The sequence below is a fragment of the Simochromis diagramma genome, unplaced genomic scaffold (assembly GCF_900408965.1).
Source record: "Simochromis diagramma unplaced genomic scaffold, fSimDia1.1 OVJJ01000487.1, whole genome shotgun sequence".
In the NCBI taxonomy this organism is placed as follows: Eukaryota; Metazoa; Chordata; class Actinopteri; order Cichliformes; family Cichlidae; genus Simochromis; species Simochromis diagramma.
Window position 1 is genome coordinate 5,001,314 of NW_024387305.1, and position 15,914 is coordinate 5,017,227.

A 15,914-nucleotide genomic window follows, 5' to 3' on the forward strand; every position below is an offset into this window, starting at 1 on the left:
ACTGTGATATTTTTATTTATTTATTTATTTTTTCATCTTCCTTGTATAATTCCCCCAGCCTTTGTTAGCAATGATTTGGGATGCACAACTAGGTCATCATAATAGTGGAAAATGGGTAATTGTGAATTTGTGTTGAACCATGTGCTTTGTCAGGATGGTCCTCCAAGGATCATTGTTTTTATATATTTTTATGTACGCTTTTTAGCTTTTATTAAGAAAGGATAGTGAAGAGAAGACAGGAAAGCTGTGAGATAGCACAGAGGAACTTTACTGGCATTGTGTAAACCATAAAATACCAATCCTAATCAAATGATGTTGTAATCAGCAAATGTGTGTCGCGCTACTTTTTAAAATGTTGATCACCTATTTTAATAATGGCTGAGTTTGCAGACAGATGTTATAAAATATCAGATTCTCTCTTTAAGTGTGTGTGTGTGTGTGTGTGTGTGTGTTATCCAGTAATGATGGAATGATGACCTGTGGATAATGTCCACGGAATAAGGTTGGAACAGTATCCACACATGCTCACATCTAGCAAATATCAGGAAACCATCCACTTTGGATTTGTACTTACAACTTACATAGCATGAGTGTGCTACAGGCAGGATACAAGAGTACTGGTTGCCCACTATGAATTACATGGATAGCTTTCTGCTATATTCTTACATTGGCTCAGTTAGACATTGCGTAGATTTTGTGTAAAGGATCTGGCTGGGTGTGGACTATGTAATGTCTGCAGCATAGCCGGTGTAGCTGAGCTTGAGGCAAGAGTTTGAGATGAGAAGGTCATCGAGGGGAAATGCAAGGGATTTCCAGATGAGACAGTCTGCAGGCAAACCTCCTCAGTTGGATTGTTTCCCATTCCTGACTTCTTTTCTTCCCCATTTCTCTGGACACACACACACACACACACACACACACACACACACACACACACACACACACACACACACACACACACACACACACACCCCTGCTGCTATTGGAATGAGATTCCTTGTGAAATATACAGAGTGACTGGGGTCCTCTGAAGAGCGCTGTTGGGCCTTGAGATCGTTTACCACTCATATCAGGGTCATCTGATCTGCCAAGACGACTGCCCAACATTACTGTGTGTGCGTGCGAGTGTATGTGTGTGTGTGCACGCACGCGCATTTACGAGAGAGAGAGACACAATATGTGTGTGCCCCATGATCTTTGAAGCTGTCAACATTCTTCACCACATGCCCTGCCATGATGCATGGAGGCGACTGGTGAGATGAACCACCTGCTCTGGCCTCTGGTCAAAGCAAGGTCAACATGAACAAGCTTGTGCGCACTCACACACACGCACATGCACAGACGCGCACACACACACGGTTCCCATGAGTCTTAAAAAGTCTGAAGTGTTTCATTTCATTTTGATAGTTATGAAATGTCTTAAAATCTTCTTTTCTCTTGTGAGAGGTTTTAATTTAGACGTGGTTATAACTGAGACTTTTCCTAACACTTGAAGTGAACCTATTGTGCTCATTTCCATATTTCCACCTTTATGTTTTTTGACTGTACTAGAATTGTTTTCCATAATTAAAAAATAATCCTTATTGGATGAAGTAAAGGATAACTAAATAAAAACAAGCTGTTTTAGCTCCTCTCCCTTTCTTTATTCTGATTGGCTGATCCTTGCACACAGTAGGTTTGAACAGCAGGTGGGTGGGGCTTATGTCCTCACAGCAGCCCTATTCATATGTTTGTGTTGAAAATGCCAATGGATGGAAACTGTTAAAGACTCCAAATGCAATATTAAAGCATAGATGGGCTGACGAGGAAACTCTCCTTTTGTGTCTCAGGTGGAGGAGGAAAGAGGAATGGCCGCAGCAAGAAATGGAAAGAGATGCTAAAACTCCCGCACATCAGCCAGTGTGAGGAGCTACGTCGCACCATCGGTAAGAAACTGGTAGTGCATGTGGGTGTGAGACAAAAAGATAACTTGCCATGCTGTGTCGTTGGGGTGGGCCTGACTGTGTGAGGAAGTTCAGATTGGACTTCCTTCCTGTTTCTACCCGTCTCCACCCGTAGTTACAAGCAAGGGACAGGAAACCCTGTGTGTGTGTTTGTGTGCGTGTGACTGAGACAGGGAATCTGTTTGCACTGCTGTTTCTGAATCTCAAGCTCTCCTTTAACATTTCTCCTGTGCTTGTTCACACATCAAATGAAAGCATGCTCACCCCAGCTTCCTTCCTTTTCTCAACCTCCAGGTCTAACTTGAAAGTACTGGCAGGATTTTCTCTTTGTGGCCCCCGACAAGAGTTCTACTCTTGGGCTTCATTATCTTCTCACCCCCCCAGCCCCCACCCACCATGGTTCCCTGAATGCCACAGCACAAGTGTGTGTGTGTGTGTGTGTGTGTGTGTGTAATAGTGCGTCACAGCTATCTTTGCCAGAGATTGCAGTGCTACCCTCCCCCACATACTCGCATACCCTCCCTCTTTTCTATCTCCATGCCTTTCCCTCCCACTATCTGCAGCTCTTTCTCTCTCTCTCACTCTTTCAGCCACTTCAGAGAAACATAAGAGTGGCAGAACAGGAGAGTTACAGAGAGCACGAGTGGAAAACAGAAACACAGAGGGAAAGAGAGGCTTTTTACAACGAGAGAAAAGATCTTTCGAGGACAGGAGAGGATAGGAAGAAGGCAGAGTCAAAGATGTAGATGCACATATTCGCGGAGGACATGTCTCACACTCGGTGTTGATTGCACTCGTCGTCGTGTTGATTTCAGATCGCAAGTCTTCATTCATAGAACTAATTATCCAAATCTTGAAAAAAATCGATCTCCATCTCTGGTCCAGTTGTGTGCATTCTCACCTTTTTGTTCCTATCCCAGGTGATTTTCATGTCCGCCTTAATAATAATAATAACTGTAAGTGGCTGTACAGTTTCTGGAACCAAGTTCAAGTTCAAATTTTATTCGCCACATGCAGTGGCAGGTTGCCACTACAGGCCTTCAGTTTCATACAGGAGAAACTGAAGGCCTGACTGTGGCAACCTGTCCACAGTGAACTTTCATATTCACAGTCATGGTTGTGTCTAGGAGTTGCAATACACCAGCTAACAATCACAATATGGATATGGACATCCTTACCCCCCAACACACACACACACACACACACACACACACACACACACACACACACACACACACACACACACACACACACACACACACACACACATATTTCTTTACATGGTTGTTAGGCATGTAGTTCCTTGGGGAATTCCCCAGTGTGTACTTATCTCTTCTCACCATTCTCCCTTCCTCATTCGGTCGGCCTCTGATTAACACTGCATCCTCATCTTCCTCGAACTCAGTACGAGTTTTGATACCAACAACCACACTGTTCTTTTGTCCCAACATTAATAACCCTGCCACAGCCTCTCAATCATGTATTTCAAACAACAAAGCAACAGTTCATGAACTTAAGCCCAGGCACACCTCTATCACAGGATATCCCCTGTGTTTAATGCTTGTCCCTCTTCTATTCATCCTCTGGATCCTCTCCCTTTGATAGCGTCATACTTCAACATGATGTGGTTGGACACCACCACCATTAAATCGCAGATGAAAGTTTACTGGCTCAAACTAAAATGATAAGTCAGGACATGATTGGTCCCAAACCCCCAAATGTGCCTCACCATCAGCAACTCCACTCTGCGTCTGAGTAATTTTTGGCACTTCTCTCCTTTAACCTCAGCGTGTCGCAGCAAAGAACATTTTTTTCCCCAGGAAATTTTTTTTTCTTTACTTCCAAAACTTTTATCCATGCCTCCAGCACATCCAGATGTTGCTACTGCAACTGCATTCTTTACAGTACAAGTAATCAAACTCCTGTACAACTCTGCTAAATGCCGTAGTCCTGCAACCACTATTACTCCTGTCCCTTCAAAACTTTAACTGGGCTCCTGTCCCACACCAGAATCCATTTCAGAGTCCTTCTGTTCATCACCACACACCTTCCATCAGCCTCTACTCATTTAATGCCAAATTCTTGTCAACACCAATCAGGACCAAGCGAAAGAGTTCTTTAAAGCTCTCTCCTCCTGGACCGTTATCTCCAAGACAGCACTGATGTTCAGATCACTACTCAAAACTCACGATGTTTATCCGTTATTTGTTTAAATCTGTTAGTTTCTATGATCATTTTTGCTTTTTTTTCACAGCCTCCACTGCCTTTGTCTGGACAGACGTGTTCGTAAGCTGTAGTTTAACTCAGCGGTCCCCAACCTTTTTTGTGCCACTGACCAGTTTATGTCCGACAATATTTTCAGGGACTGGCCTTTAAGGTGTCGTGGATAAATACAACAAAATAAAACCGATAAAAACCATAAATTTCACACCCGAGCCTCAACTCTCGCAGCCCGGTACCAGTCCATGGCCTGGGGGTTGGGGGCCGCTGGCTTAACTGGTAGGCACAGGCCTAGAACAGCAAAGCAGCAATTCTGGTTATTTAATGTAAAATCTCTTTGTGTAACCTGAAATCAATCCATCTATTATTATTATTATTATTATTATTATTATCATTATTATTATTATTATTATTATTATTATTATTATTATTATTATTATTTATGTGTGAGGAGGATGGTAGCCAGCACATAAATATAACCTTGCATGTATTTATTCCCATTTGGATATTAATGTGCACAGGATTCTAAAAATGGGCAATAAGTGCCTGCCCATGTGTGTGTTTGTCCTTGTGTGTGTGCATGCGCGCATACAGCAGCTGTTAAGGTTTATGTACGTCACTATTACATAGATGCTATTGCGTAATTTCCCTATCACACTGAGTACAAGATCAAAATAATCCTCCTGGTGTGCTTAAACACACAGGCGTGTAGTTATGTGCGTGCACACATACACACGTGCAGAAACACTCACACTTGCCCGTTCAGAGTGCGAGCACAGTGGACAGAATACAGTGTAGCGACTGATAGCAGAGTCTTTGTTGTGTCTTGATAATGTCAGGCATTTGACCTTAGCCTTGACAAGTGAACGGTAATTCTAGGAAGCTTAGATTACATTATGTGGGCTGCAGGCACTTTGTCTGCCAGCCTTAGACCTCTCTCTCCATCTTTCTTTCTTTTTTGTCCATCTCTTTCTTACCATTCTATTTTTTTTGGCATAGTTAATACATATATTATATGGGCACCTCTTACTTTTGATCACTGCAAACACGTTAGCATGTTAACATGGTCCTGAAAGCATAGGTATTTTGGATGGAGACTAAATGCTTGTTGCATAGCAGCAGTGCGCACTGGCCGTGCAGGTGTCTGTTTGCACACAAACACGGGCATGCACTCCTGCACCTATTGCACGCTTGTGAGCATTTAGCTGACTGTTCACTGTCTCACTAATCTACTCTGTCTTGGTCTAAATTGGAGTTTTGATTGAGTTGTAATTACAGCTGCATTCACTGGCTCAGACAGTTAGTATCCCGTGCTAGTTCGAGCCTTACAGTGCTCCCTCCTCTCTTTTTAATCCCCTTATTTACCAGTTCCATTTTTCTCTGACACCTTGTTGCCTTGTGTGCGTTCCCTCTTTCCCAATCTCCTTTCATATTTGTTCATATTTAGGAAATTGGATAAGTTCCTCATAAGCAAGGAAGACATTATTGAGAAATTGGGGGGGTTTTGCAGTTGGGGAACACAAAAAGTATGAGTAAACATCCTCATAGAAATATAAATGTAGATAAGGAGTATGCAATAAAAGAAACAAATGTATGTGCTTCAAATTGCTTAAACTACTCCCTTCTACACAAATGACAGTCAAAAAGTCAAAAGCATTAGTCCAATTAAATTTTATATCGCATCAGTTCACAATAACAATCATCTCTAGATGAATCCTTTAAATTGTAAGGTAAAGATCCTACAACATTAGAGAGATTACCCCAACATTCAGGCAGTCACCTTTGAGGAAGCACAACTGTGAAAGAAACCTTGGACAGAACCAATATCAGGAAGGGGCAACTATCTGCCTCGACTGGTTGGGATGGAAAACCATGTACAACAAATAGGACGAAAAATCTACTGGAGAGAGAAGGCACAACATCAATGAAGTGGATCTGCAGTGTCATAGAAACGCTTTGTTACCATTGTTAAAAAATAAAGAAAAAATTCTCCAGTGTTTATTCATAAAAAGATTTGTTGTGTGTTGCAAACCTGTGAATGGGTACAGCAAAAATCAAACACTAACAACTGGTGTAAATGTACTTTTTATTTAAAGAATTCTGAGAAACTTACTGAGTAAAAATGAAATGTGACACAGATACTTTTCTTAATTTTGACAGTCCTACTGAAAAACAGGTATATTTTTGCAATTAGTGGGAAAAAATGCTTTCTAGACAATTTCACAATAGTTTCTGTGGCTTCTTTCTTACGCAAATTAGATGTTGTCACCTTAAAGAGTCAGCCAGTTGTGTTGTGATTCAGCAGAGAACTACCACCACTGGAGCAACAAGCAAAACTCGTCATTAGGATGAAAATGTCCCGAAAAACTTCTCATGCTAGACTGAAACCTTGTCAGAGGGCCTTTGTAACCAGATTTCGCCCGTCTTTATTATGATATAACAGAGTAAAGAAACAGGATATTTGGTGGTAAAAGACGAGCAACTAATGACTGAAACTGCTGTATGTGTCATTTTCTCTGAACAAAAGAAATGTTTGTTTAATTTTCAGAACGGCCGACGGGACGCCAACCCAAAGTTTCATGTTTTTTGTCAGCTGGCTGACTCACTAGTCTAATGCTCAGTGAGAAATTAAATGGTGAAAAAAGAAAGCATTAGAAAGTTGATCTATACCTGTTTGTCAGGACGGGTAGGTTAGCCTCAAAACTATCCGATAATTTGTTGTAATGGATAACGAATAGTAATAATTACAAATGAATAATAATAATGAAATTTCTGATGATACAGAAAAAAGATTGAAAAAATGTTCTTGATGCTTACAGCTTGCAGGCAGCAGCATTTAGAAGTGTAGGAAATGGAGGCGAAATAAGATAAGATAACCTTTATTAGTCCCATGCATGGGACTAATAGCCTAGGATGTTCAGGTAAAAGTGTAAAATAACTGCTTAAAGCCCTTGTTTTCAACATTACTGTACATTTAGCAGGAACATTTTTCTCACGTATTTTGCATAGTACTGTTTTGTTGCATGTTTTTGAAGTCTTTTTAGATACTTAGTCTCAATCGGACACTGACATGTGCTCTTGCTTTCAGACATGCCTGGGCTTGTCTCGTTGTTGAGCACATAGGGCATTTCAATTCATGGTATTGTTATAGACTGTTATATCACACTACGACATTTTTATTATACAGAAAAATGTATTCTGGTTTTATCACGGACGATATTGTAAAGCACAGCCTGAGCTGTTTCTGATTGTTGAGGCCTTTGAGTTATGCGAGGTGCGGTGCAGCACCCTGTGTGCTATAGCAGAAATGTTACAGTCTTGTGCTTTTGAAAGTAAAAAACAAAAACCACTAAAACAATGAAAATATAAAATGTGTTGAGTTCTGCCTCTGGGTCGGTTTCACACACTTTATATTCAGTACTTTATATTCTGGGAGACTGTCTTCACGGCCACTGTGAGGGGTGTTAATGCATTCAGTTGTCTAAGAACAAGAGATATATAAAGATCAGTTGTCTTCTTTGGCTTTTGTTTTTATTAAAGAGGACAAAGTTAGAGCAGTTAGAGAATGTGCTCATATTTGGAGCCAGTCTTGGTTGAGCAGAGTGCAACAGTAAGTAAAAATCCATTCTCACACTTAGTCCAGCAGTTCTTCAGCACTTCACTGGTAAATTTTCTAGCACTGGTGGTTTGTTGCTTGAAAATTACTATCAGACTAAGCCAATGTTGATGTTGTGCTTTGGCCATTTATTAGTTTGGGTATTCTCTACCTATTTTCCTAAATTGTCTGCTATCACAGGAACACAGGCAGGGTACACTGTGCACAAGATGCCAGTCCATCACAGAGCCAATGCAGAGACAGAGACAACCATTCATGCTCACACTAAAACCTATGGGCAATTTAGAATCACCGGTTTGCCCGCCATGCATGCCTTTTGGACTCTGGGGGAGGAAGCTGGGGTCCCTGGAGACCATGTGGAAAATATGCAGAATCCTCACAGAAAGGAGGTTTGGACCAGGAATCTTCTTAATGTGAGGTGACTATGCTAACCACTGCACCACCATGGCCTCTTCAAGCTTTCTACTTCACATGAAATATCTTGACATAGAGAAGACAGCCTGAGCTGGTTCTCCTCTGTCACCACCTCTACCAACACCACTTCACAGTACAGCTTTTTACAGTGCCGATGATCTAATGGTTTATTTAAACCAACTGGATGATTAATTAATTTGCATTTCATATTTTGATTTCTTTATGCCTGCTAATGAATACGGGACGAGTATCTTGCCCTGTCTCTTTTTACCAACTTCCTGTGGTTCGCATCGCCTATTGTCCCCTGTTAAATAAAAGCCACTCGTGCTCTCGTAATCGTACGCTGTCAGTAACCTCTTCAATGATTGTCAAGAGTAGCGCGCGAGCCACATTTGGGGATACAGATGTCATACACAGCTACACCATTGTTCTCCTCCGGCCAGACCACTCCACTCCAGAGTTCAAATAAACTGCTCCAAATACTGTTCAAACGCTCTGAAATTGCCTTCATCAGCTATGAGTGTAAAGGGCTTTCCCCACTCCCGCACAGAGCTGATGGGGAAACACCAAAGCAGGCCTCTGAAATCTTGGTGATCAAAGATGAAAGATAATGTCTGAAAGCAAGTGTAACAAAGTACAGTATAAAGTTTTGTGAAAGGGCTTCTGTTGGTCAGATTTTAAATACAGCAGCCTCTTTGTGTAAAGGGAAGTAATAAAAAAAAAAATCCTATCTCTATTCTGTTTGCTGACCAACCTGATAAGTTAGGTGCTGTGGTCATGTAAGTGGCAAGTTTGAATAGGAAATGCTGGAGCTGCAGAAGTAAATCCTGTGTAATAAACAGTGCAGAAGAGAGGGCTGTTGTGAAGATTTCATTTACTGTTGGAGGTTTGCCTGTAGCTGTCAGCACTCCCAAATTTTCATACCTAGCATCTCTGTTCCTCTGTGTATATATGAATGTGTGTGGCCTGTTTTTGTTTGTATGTTTATCTTGCCTGTGTGCCTGCGCATCCTTAGCGTCAACCAATGATGGAAAGCTGGTACAAGAGGAAATATGACTCAAATGGACACCATTAGTGCTAATAGGGGCAAAAATGCTAAGATATGTACAGAAAAAACAGATATGTGACATCATGTGGTGTTTTTCTTTTCTTTTTTTCCAGAAAATAATACGTCGCTTTTTCTTTCTTTTTTTAAGGTAGAATTCATTTTTTTTCCGTGAGTTGGAGGCTGAATTTCTTTTAACTTGACCCTTACATTTTATTTTATTTTTTTAATTTTTGTGTAGATCCCCATTACTTTGTGGAAAATTAATAGCTAGATCTGTCTGGGGGGAAAAAGTGTGTTTATTTGTAGGAAAAACCTTGTTTTGGCTAAGACGTATTAGATATAAAATAATGAGGAAAAGTCCTGACCCACTCCCTATTTGTTTATATTTTACTTCCATTCTGCATTCTACATTTCAGTCTGCTCAAAGTGCCTCCATCTGTATTTTCAGATGGAAAAAAAACCCCCTGTTTTTGCTTTGTATACGATATTTCCATCTAGGTTTGCACGTTTCAAAAAATCACTGCACACATTTTACATTTTTCTAGAAAAATATAAAAAATGACGGGTGGCTGAAAACCTCTGCAGAGTACTGTAGATAATCGCTTCTCAGATTCCCAGTTTTTAAGCTTTTCTTTTAAGCAACTTCAGTGTCCATTATCCTAATCTATTGATTATAGCAAGTACTGCTTTTCTTTGGTTAAACATGCCAAGCAATACAAATACAAATCTTTCACTCTGTATAATAAAAAAAACAAAAAACAAAATATAGGCTGGGGAAAAAGTTTAATTTTTTAAATTTATTTATTGTATTTTTTGTAAAGCAGCTAGCTTGTTAGTGCTAGCTTGTTGTTAGCTAACAAAGGAGGAGAGGACTGGTACGTTGTCATTGTAAAACATGGACGTCGCTTTCAGGTGTGAAAAACGAAGCTTCTTATTTGTAGGCCACCAGATGACAGTAAGTGTGTTTGCAAAAAGATTGTTTCTGTCTTGAACTCTGGAGACATTTGTTTTTCTGAGCTTGTGGACTCAGCCACTCATTTTAGCTCAAACTATGTTTGACATACATATTATGTTTCAAAATGGTGGATTATCTGCAGTATGCTCGTTGGCTTATGATTTTGTGACTGACAGCCAGGTTGTTGTAGTAAGTGTGCGGTTTTACACACAGACCTGCCCCTTCTTGTCACATTCCACGTCAAAACACTAAGATGGCAGCTGTGAAAATGCTCATGCTGAGGTTTAAAATGTTTAAAAGGGCGCTTCACAAGCGAATGGGGTGATCAAAATTGACAATTCGTGTTTCTACACATAATTTTTAGTGTTTCTTTGTGCTCCTCAAAACAAATTTTCAGACATTAAGCCTGTCCTGTATTTTGAAATGTATATGTTTCTTTAAATGCATTTTTTTTTGTATTTCATGTGGATGGAGATGTGTTTCAAAACAGAAGCAGAAAAAAATTGCTTACTGTTTTGCTGTCACCAGGAAACGTGACAGTTCCTGCCCTTTAATTGCCCTTTTGCGATTATTTCGAGTTTAACTGTGAGAACTATAAAAGGCATCCACCAGTTCGTTTCTCACTTTGGCTCACAACGCAAAGTTAATTCAAATGAAAACAATTTATCCCTTAAGCCCACTAATATAGTGATATAGCTCAATGGTTTCCAACAATTTTTTGTTTCGCTGGGCAAAAATATACAGTTACTTACAGTTTCATGCCGCAGGGTTATCATTTCCTCCTAGCGTAATCATCTCGTGGACTCGCTGGTGTAGCGTAATGTCCAGTGTGTGTTGTATTACATTTCTCCTTCTATCTCCCTCCCCCTCATCTTTTTTCCTTCCCCTGTCTTCTTCTCAGAGAGGGACTACACTAGTCTATGTGAGAAGCAGCCCATTGGTCGGCTGTTATTCCGTCAGTACTGTGACACAAGGCCAGAGCTGAAGCGCTGCATGGAATTTATGGATGCTGTGGTAAGACTTTGAGTCCATTGCAACTACTCTGCATATTCTCTGATATCCTTATAAGTGTTCTTGTGTCTTACAGAACCCCCTCTGTCACCTTCTTGCCAGTCTTTCACTTTCTCCGTCTTTTTTACCTTCATATGTCTATGATTTCTCCCACGAGACCTTCCTGGATCAGGGCCCGCAGAGCAATGGACAGGACAGGAAAGGAAAGTCAGTGCAAAGTCCCCTCGCCTGTTCTTGGCAGTCACGTAGGGAGGTGGGTGGGGTGGGCGTAGTGGGTGATTAGCGACTTAGAGAAGCTGTCAGGGAGCAGACTCCTCCCCTTCCTCCATGCACTCCTCCATGAGGTCAAGCCAACGTCAGAGGCAGGTCCCCTGGGTGAGCAGGCAAACACAGGCCCAAGCTTGTGTCTAGGCCCCTGATGGTATGCAAGAAGGGAAAACAGGCGAGGAATTTAATGGGGTCCTAGATTTGTGTTGTTTTTGTTTCTTTTAGTTTTAGGGGTTTTTTTTAAGGTAGGCAGACACATATATACACACCAACTGACAAATGCTTGAAATTTAATGAGCAACTTTTTAGTCGTCAACATGTGCCACGAGTCTCCCCGAGGACTTTGTGTCTTGGCTGATGCGTAGTAGTGCTGCTCAGTCCCATTCGTCTCTGCGGAGCGTGTTTTCAAACAAAACACACGGCGCAAAGCAGTCAAACTCCAGACTGTGTCCCTGCCTACAGCCATATTTGACCAAAGACACAATCTGTGATGGTGAAAAGAAGAAAATAGTTCCCAGTTTGCTGCCATGACTAAAACGAGATGTTTGTCTTTGCTAACTCTCCACCATTAGTCAGCTGTCCCTGATTTCCTCTGTTCATTAACGCAGCATCTTTCCCTCTTTGCTTCAGCCTTCTTTGCTTTCTTCTCTGTGACTTTGACCTTATTTGGAGAAGTTTTAAAGATGGCTGAATGAGCATGGCTTGCTGTGGTTCCTACAACTTCTGTTTTTCTGTGACAGGCTATGTACCAGCTAGCTCCCGATGAGAAAAGGAGGGACTGTGGACTGAATGTTTTAGACACATACTTTAATAATGGGGTAAGATGCACCAACCTGCTCATTTAATTACAGGGCTGCATGATACGGCTATAAATGGTTTATATATTAGTTTAAGTTAATACATGCACTTCCAGATGATCGTCTCATTGAATTTTATTCAGTGTAATAAAACTGCTTAGGGTTTATTTAATTGTTTGTTAACTGGAAATATGCTCAGCTATCGGTAAATAAAGTAAGCTGGAGATAAAATGGTCAAGTCATGCATTTAATTCTGGCTCTTACATGTGTGAATGTGTACTTCACTGTCCCATTAGGTCTTCTTTTGTGTTTTCACTACAGCTGCACAAGGCAGTTATTTTTAAGCTGATTCACATAAATGCTAATGTTCTCACTGACTGAAATGAGTCGGAGCAAACAGACAGGGGAACTTCAATTTGTTTTGTTTTTTCACTAACAGAAAGATTCAAGCACAATTCTGGTATAAAATCTATTTTCACATCTTCAACAATCTGTGACCATGTTACACTGAGCATGTTCTCTTCTGTCTCTCTGCATCTGTTTGCCTCACCTGCTGTTTTTCTGTCTCTTTAAACCCTCAAGTCGGCAGCCCATCTGCCTGACATACCCCAGGATGTTGTCGCTGGGTGCCGGGAGAGGTTGGAGCAGAGTCCGTGTAAGGAGCTCTTCAATGACTGCACCAAGTATGTTTTTAAATCTAACTTGCTGCTTTTATTTGTTCTTTTATTTGCTCAGCCCTCATGCAGACAGGCTGTGGAGGGAAAATTCAAATGGAATTTTATACATTGATTTATTTCTTTTTTTTTAAATATAATTATTATGATTATTTTTTTGCCATGGTTGCGTCTGGGCATCTAAGTGCAGGGGCACTAGCAGAATCTTTAGAGAGAGAAAGAAAGTGTGTGTGTGTGGACCATTGCTCCCTGTCACTGCTGATGATGAGGCAGCGGGCACCTGGAATGCCGTACTACACACAGACACACACACACTCGCAAATACGTACGCATAGTTGAGCCAAATGAAAAAGAGCAGTGGGCAGAGAGAGCATCCGGATGGCTGGCATGAAAACAACAGCCACCTCAGTGTTCGCCACATACACACACACAAACAGGTTTACAAACACACACAAACACACTTGCAGGTGTTTCTCCTTCCTGCTCTGAGAGCCAGGAGAAGCAAACAGACTGGGGATTATTACCCACACATGTACTTCTTATTGAACATAGAGTGACACACGTACACCTCAGCGATACTCGGGTATGCGCTCATATTTGTAGTATCATCTCAGTTTGTGTTTTGGTTTCTTAATTATATTACAGTGGTAAGTGCAATGGTAATCATTTCACACATAAAAGGCATATTACATATTTTTAACAGCATATGCTATACTCTGTTGTTATTACTTACAGTCGTTGTAGTGACTTATTCCTAATCCCTAAGATGATTGCACTGTTTGCCGATTGGTTAGCTGATTGCATTTGTTTTAGTTAGATTCCAACTGGGTGAATTTAGTTTGGCAAGATGTTTGGAAAATGATAACCAGACTCTAACCAGGCTCTTAAGAAACACTATGTGGAGGAAAAAGCTTCATGGACCTGAAACAACATGCTTCTTGGTCCAGAAAATTGCAAAGTCCAAAATGCAGAAGCTAACAAAGAATCTCCAAAAGATCCAAAAATGCATGACTGTCAAAATAAAACAGGAAACGAGTAAACAGTGAAATATCTAACTCTGAGACAAAAACTTGACAACAAACTACAATGGAACACTAGGGAAGCTAGGTTAACCTGAAACACACACAAAGAAGTAAATGCACATCTATACTAAAATGTAAACAAGAACCCATAGCACAAAGGTAATCACAACTAAAGATCCAAAAAACAAAACCAAGGATAACACTAGGTCAAAGACCAAGGACCACGACAAGTCTACTGTTAAAGAGAGCTTATTCTGCCAAATTTCCTGGTGCACATTGTGATTCTGTAATTCTACTAAAGCAGCTTTGCAATTCTTATTTTATCCCGAGTTTGATATTTACCAATACATCAGATTACTTTTACAAAGGTGATGTTTTCAGATTGTTTGACATTTAACAGTGAACTGACCAAACCACCTCGGTGACCCAGGTCTGCTTAACACACATTGGGGTCTATTCCTGTATTTTATTTTATTTTTACTAGTTTACTGAAATAATTGTAATCAATGCCTGGAACTATAATTCATATATTTTTCTTTTGGTACATGAAACAGCATTGCCATGGAATCAGTTGGTTGGTTACCAAAAAACAAACAAAAAAACCCAACCTTTCTTTTTAGCATTTAAATGTTGTGCACCCATCTAGCTGTTATCAGTCTCTGGTTGATAAATCACTTGATCACATCACAGAAGAAGACATTATTAGCTGTAGTGTTAAATAGATTCAAGCTTCCTGATGATAAGATCTTTGAGGTCATCTTCAGGAAGCTTCTGGGCAATATGCAAATTAAAACTCGATCTGTGGGCTTCCTTTCTGGGAAGATGGTGCGCCCCCACCACGTTTTTTTTTAACTGGATTAATTTAGTTTATGCACATAGCACATAAAATATAAATCTTACTCTTAAACAACAGAAAATAAACAACTCAAATGTATCAGGTTTACATGTAACATGTACAGCATGCATTAAATCAGCGGGCTGATGGAGCCATGTGTTGTCATTGTTGGCAAAATCAAAATTTCTGTGAAGTCTGAGCTCATAACCACAAGGGCAAATGGATTTGGATTGGAAATGCTGTCACTAACCTTTGATTCACTTAAGCTTCACCAAACAGGAGCTCAAGAGAAGTGGGGATCATTGCTGAGAAAACACCCAGCTATGACATCAGCATGCACTCTTGCGTACAGTCAGATATTATCTCCCTCCCTCAGGTATAGGGAACCTTTATGCAAATGTCTGATTGACAGAGCGCGGCCACTTTCACAGACCCATGAAGACAGGAATGCAAAGTTAGCTAGTCAAAGTGGCTGACAGGGACAAGCGTGCGGTTGCCAGAATGTTTTGAGGCAGTGATTAATTTTTCCCAAAAAGTTTCCTCGACCCGATGATTTTAATTGAGTATGAAGTTTTGTTTAGTTTATCTAAAGCTTATTCACATATCTTAATTTTCTCTGTGTTGGGGAGATTTGCTTGAGGGTTTAGAGGCTGAGTGAGCAATGCAGACACACAGCAGGAGGTGGTGTGTGAAGGAAAAAGTTGGCAAATGCATGTGTAGAAGAAGTGAGGTGATGTGGTTTGTGCTGGACTAAAACTGGGAGCTTCATTGGTTATGTTTAAGATGAGCAAAACCCAGAAAAACCTCCACAGAGCCTCTCATCTCAAGTCATGTTCAGTTAGGCAAGTTTCCTTCTTCCTGCATAAATGTCTTCCTCCAAGTTGTCCAAAGGGCATCAGGGAGAGCAGGGAAACGGTGTGAGAAAGAGGATAACCAGAATACTGCGCTTTTGTTGATGTGAGAAGCACAGCATCTGCTCCATTTCTTGACTGGATTCAAAACTCAGCAGGCGATGAAGTGATAAGTCTGAAGAAATGCGGAGCATGAGGACGCATCGTTAGAAAACCTACACAGAGTAAGGAAAGGAGGACGAAAAGGAGAATTAGGGGGAA

General features: G+C 40.7%; 1 protein-coding gene across 4 annotated transcripts in view; it reads left to right on the plus strand.

Annotated features, from left to right (window-relative positions):
- Positions 1–15,914, plus strand: part of grk4 (G protein-coupled receptor kinase 4) — a 53,695-nt gene that overhangs the window by 11,308 nt on the left and 26,473 nt on the right. For 2 of the 4 annotated variants that reach the window (XM_040004795.1, XM_040004794.1), the window contains exons 2-6: positions 1,830–1,925; positions 11,098–11,210; positions 12,215–12,292; positions 12,711–12,731; positions 12,854–12,954. In XM_040004795.1, the coding sequence (XP_039860729.1) occupies positions 1,830–1,925; positions 11,098–11,210; positions 12,215–12,292; positions 12,711–12,731; positions 12,854–12,954 (409 nt within the window). The remainder of the gene's footprint in view (positions 1–1,829; positions 1,926–11,097; positions 11,211–12,214; positions 12,293–12,710; positions 12,732–12,853; positions 12,955–15,914) is intronic. The other 2 variants (XM_040004797.1, XM_040004796.1) reach the window with 1 other exon arrangement.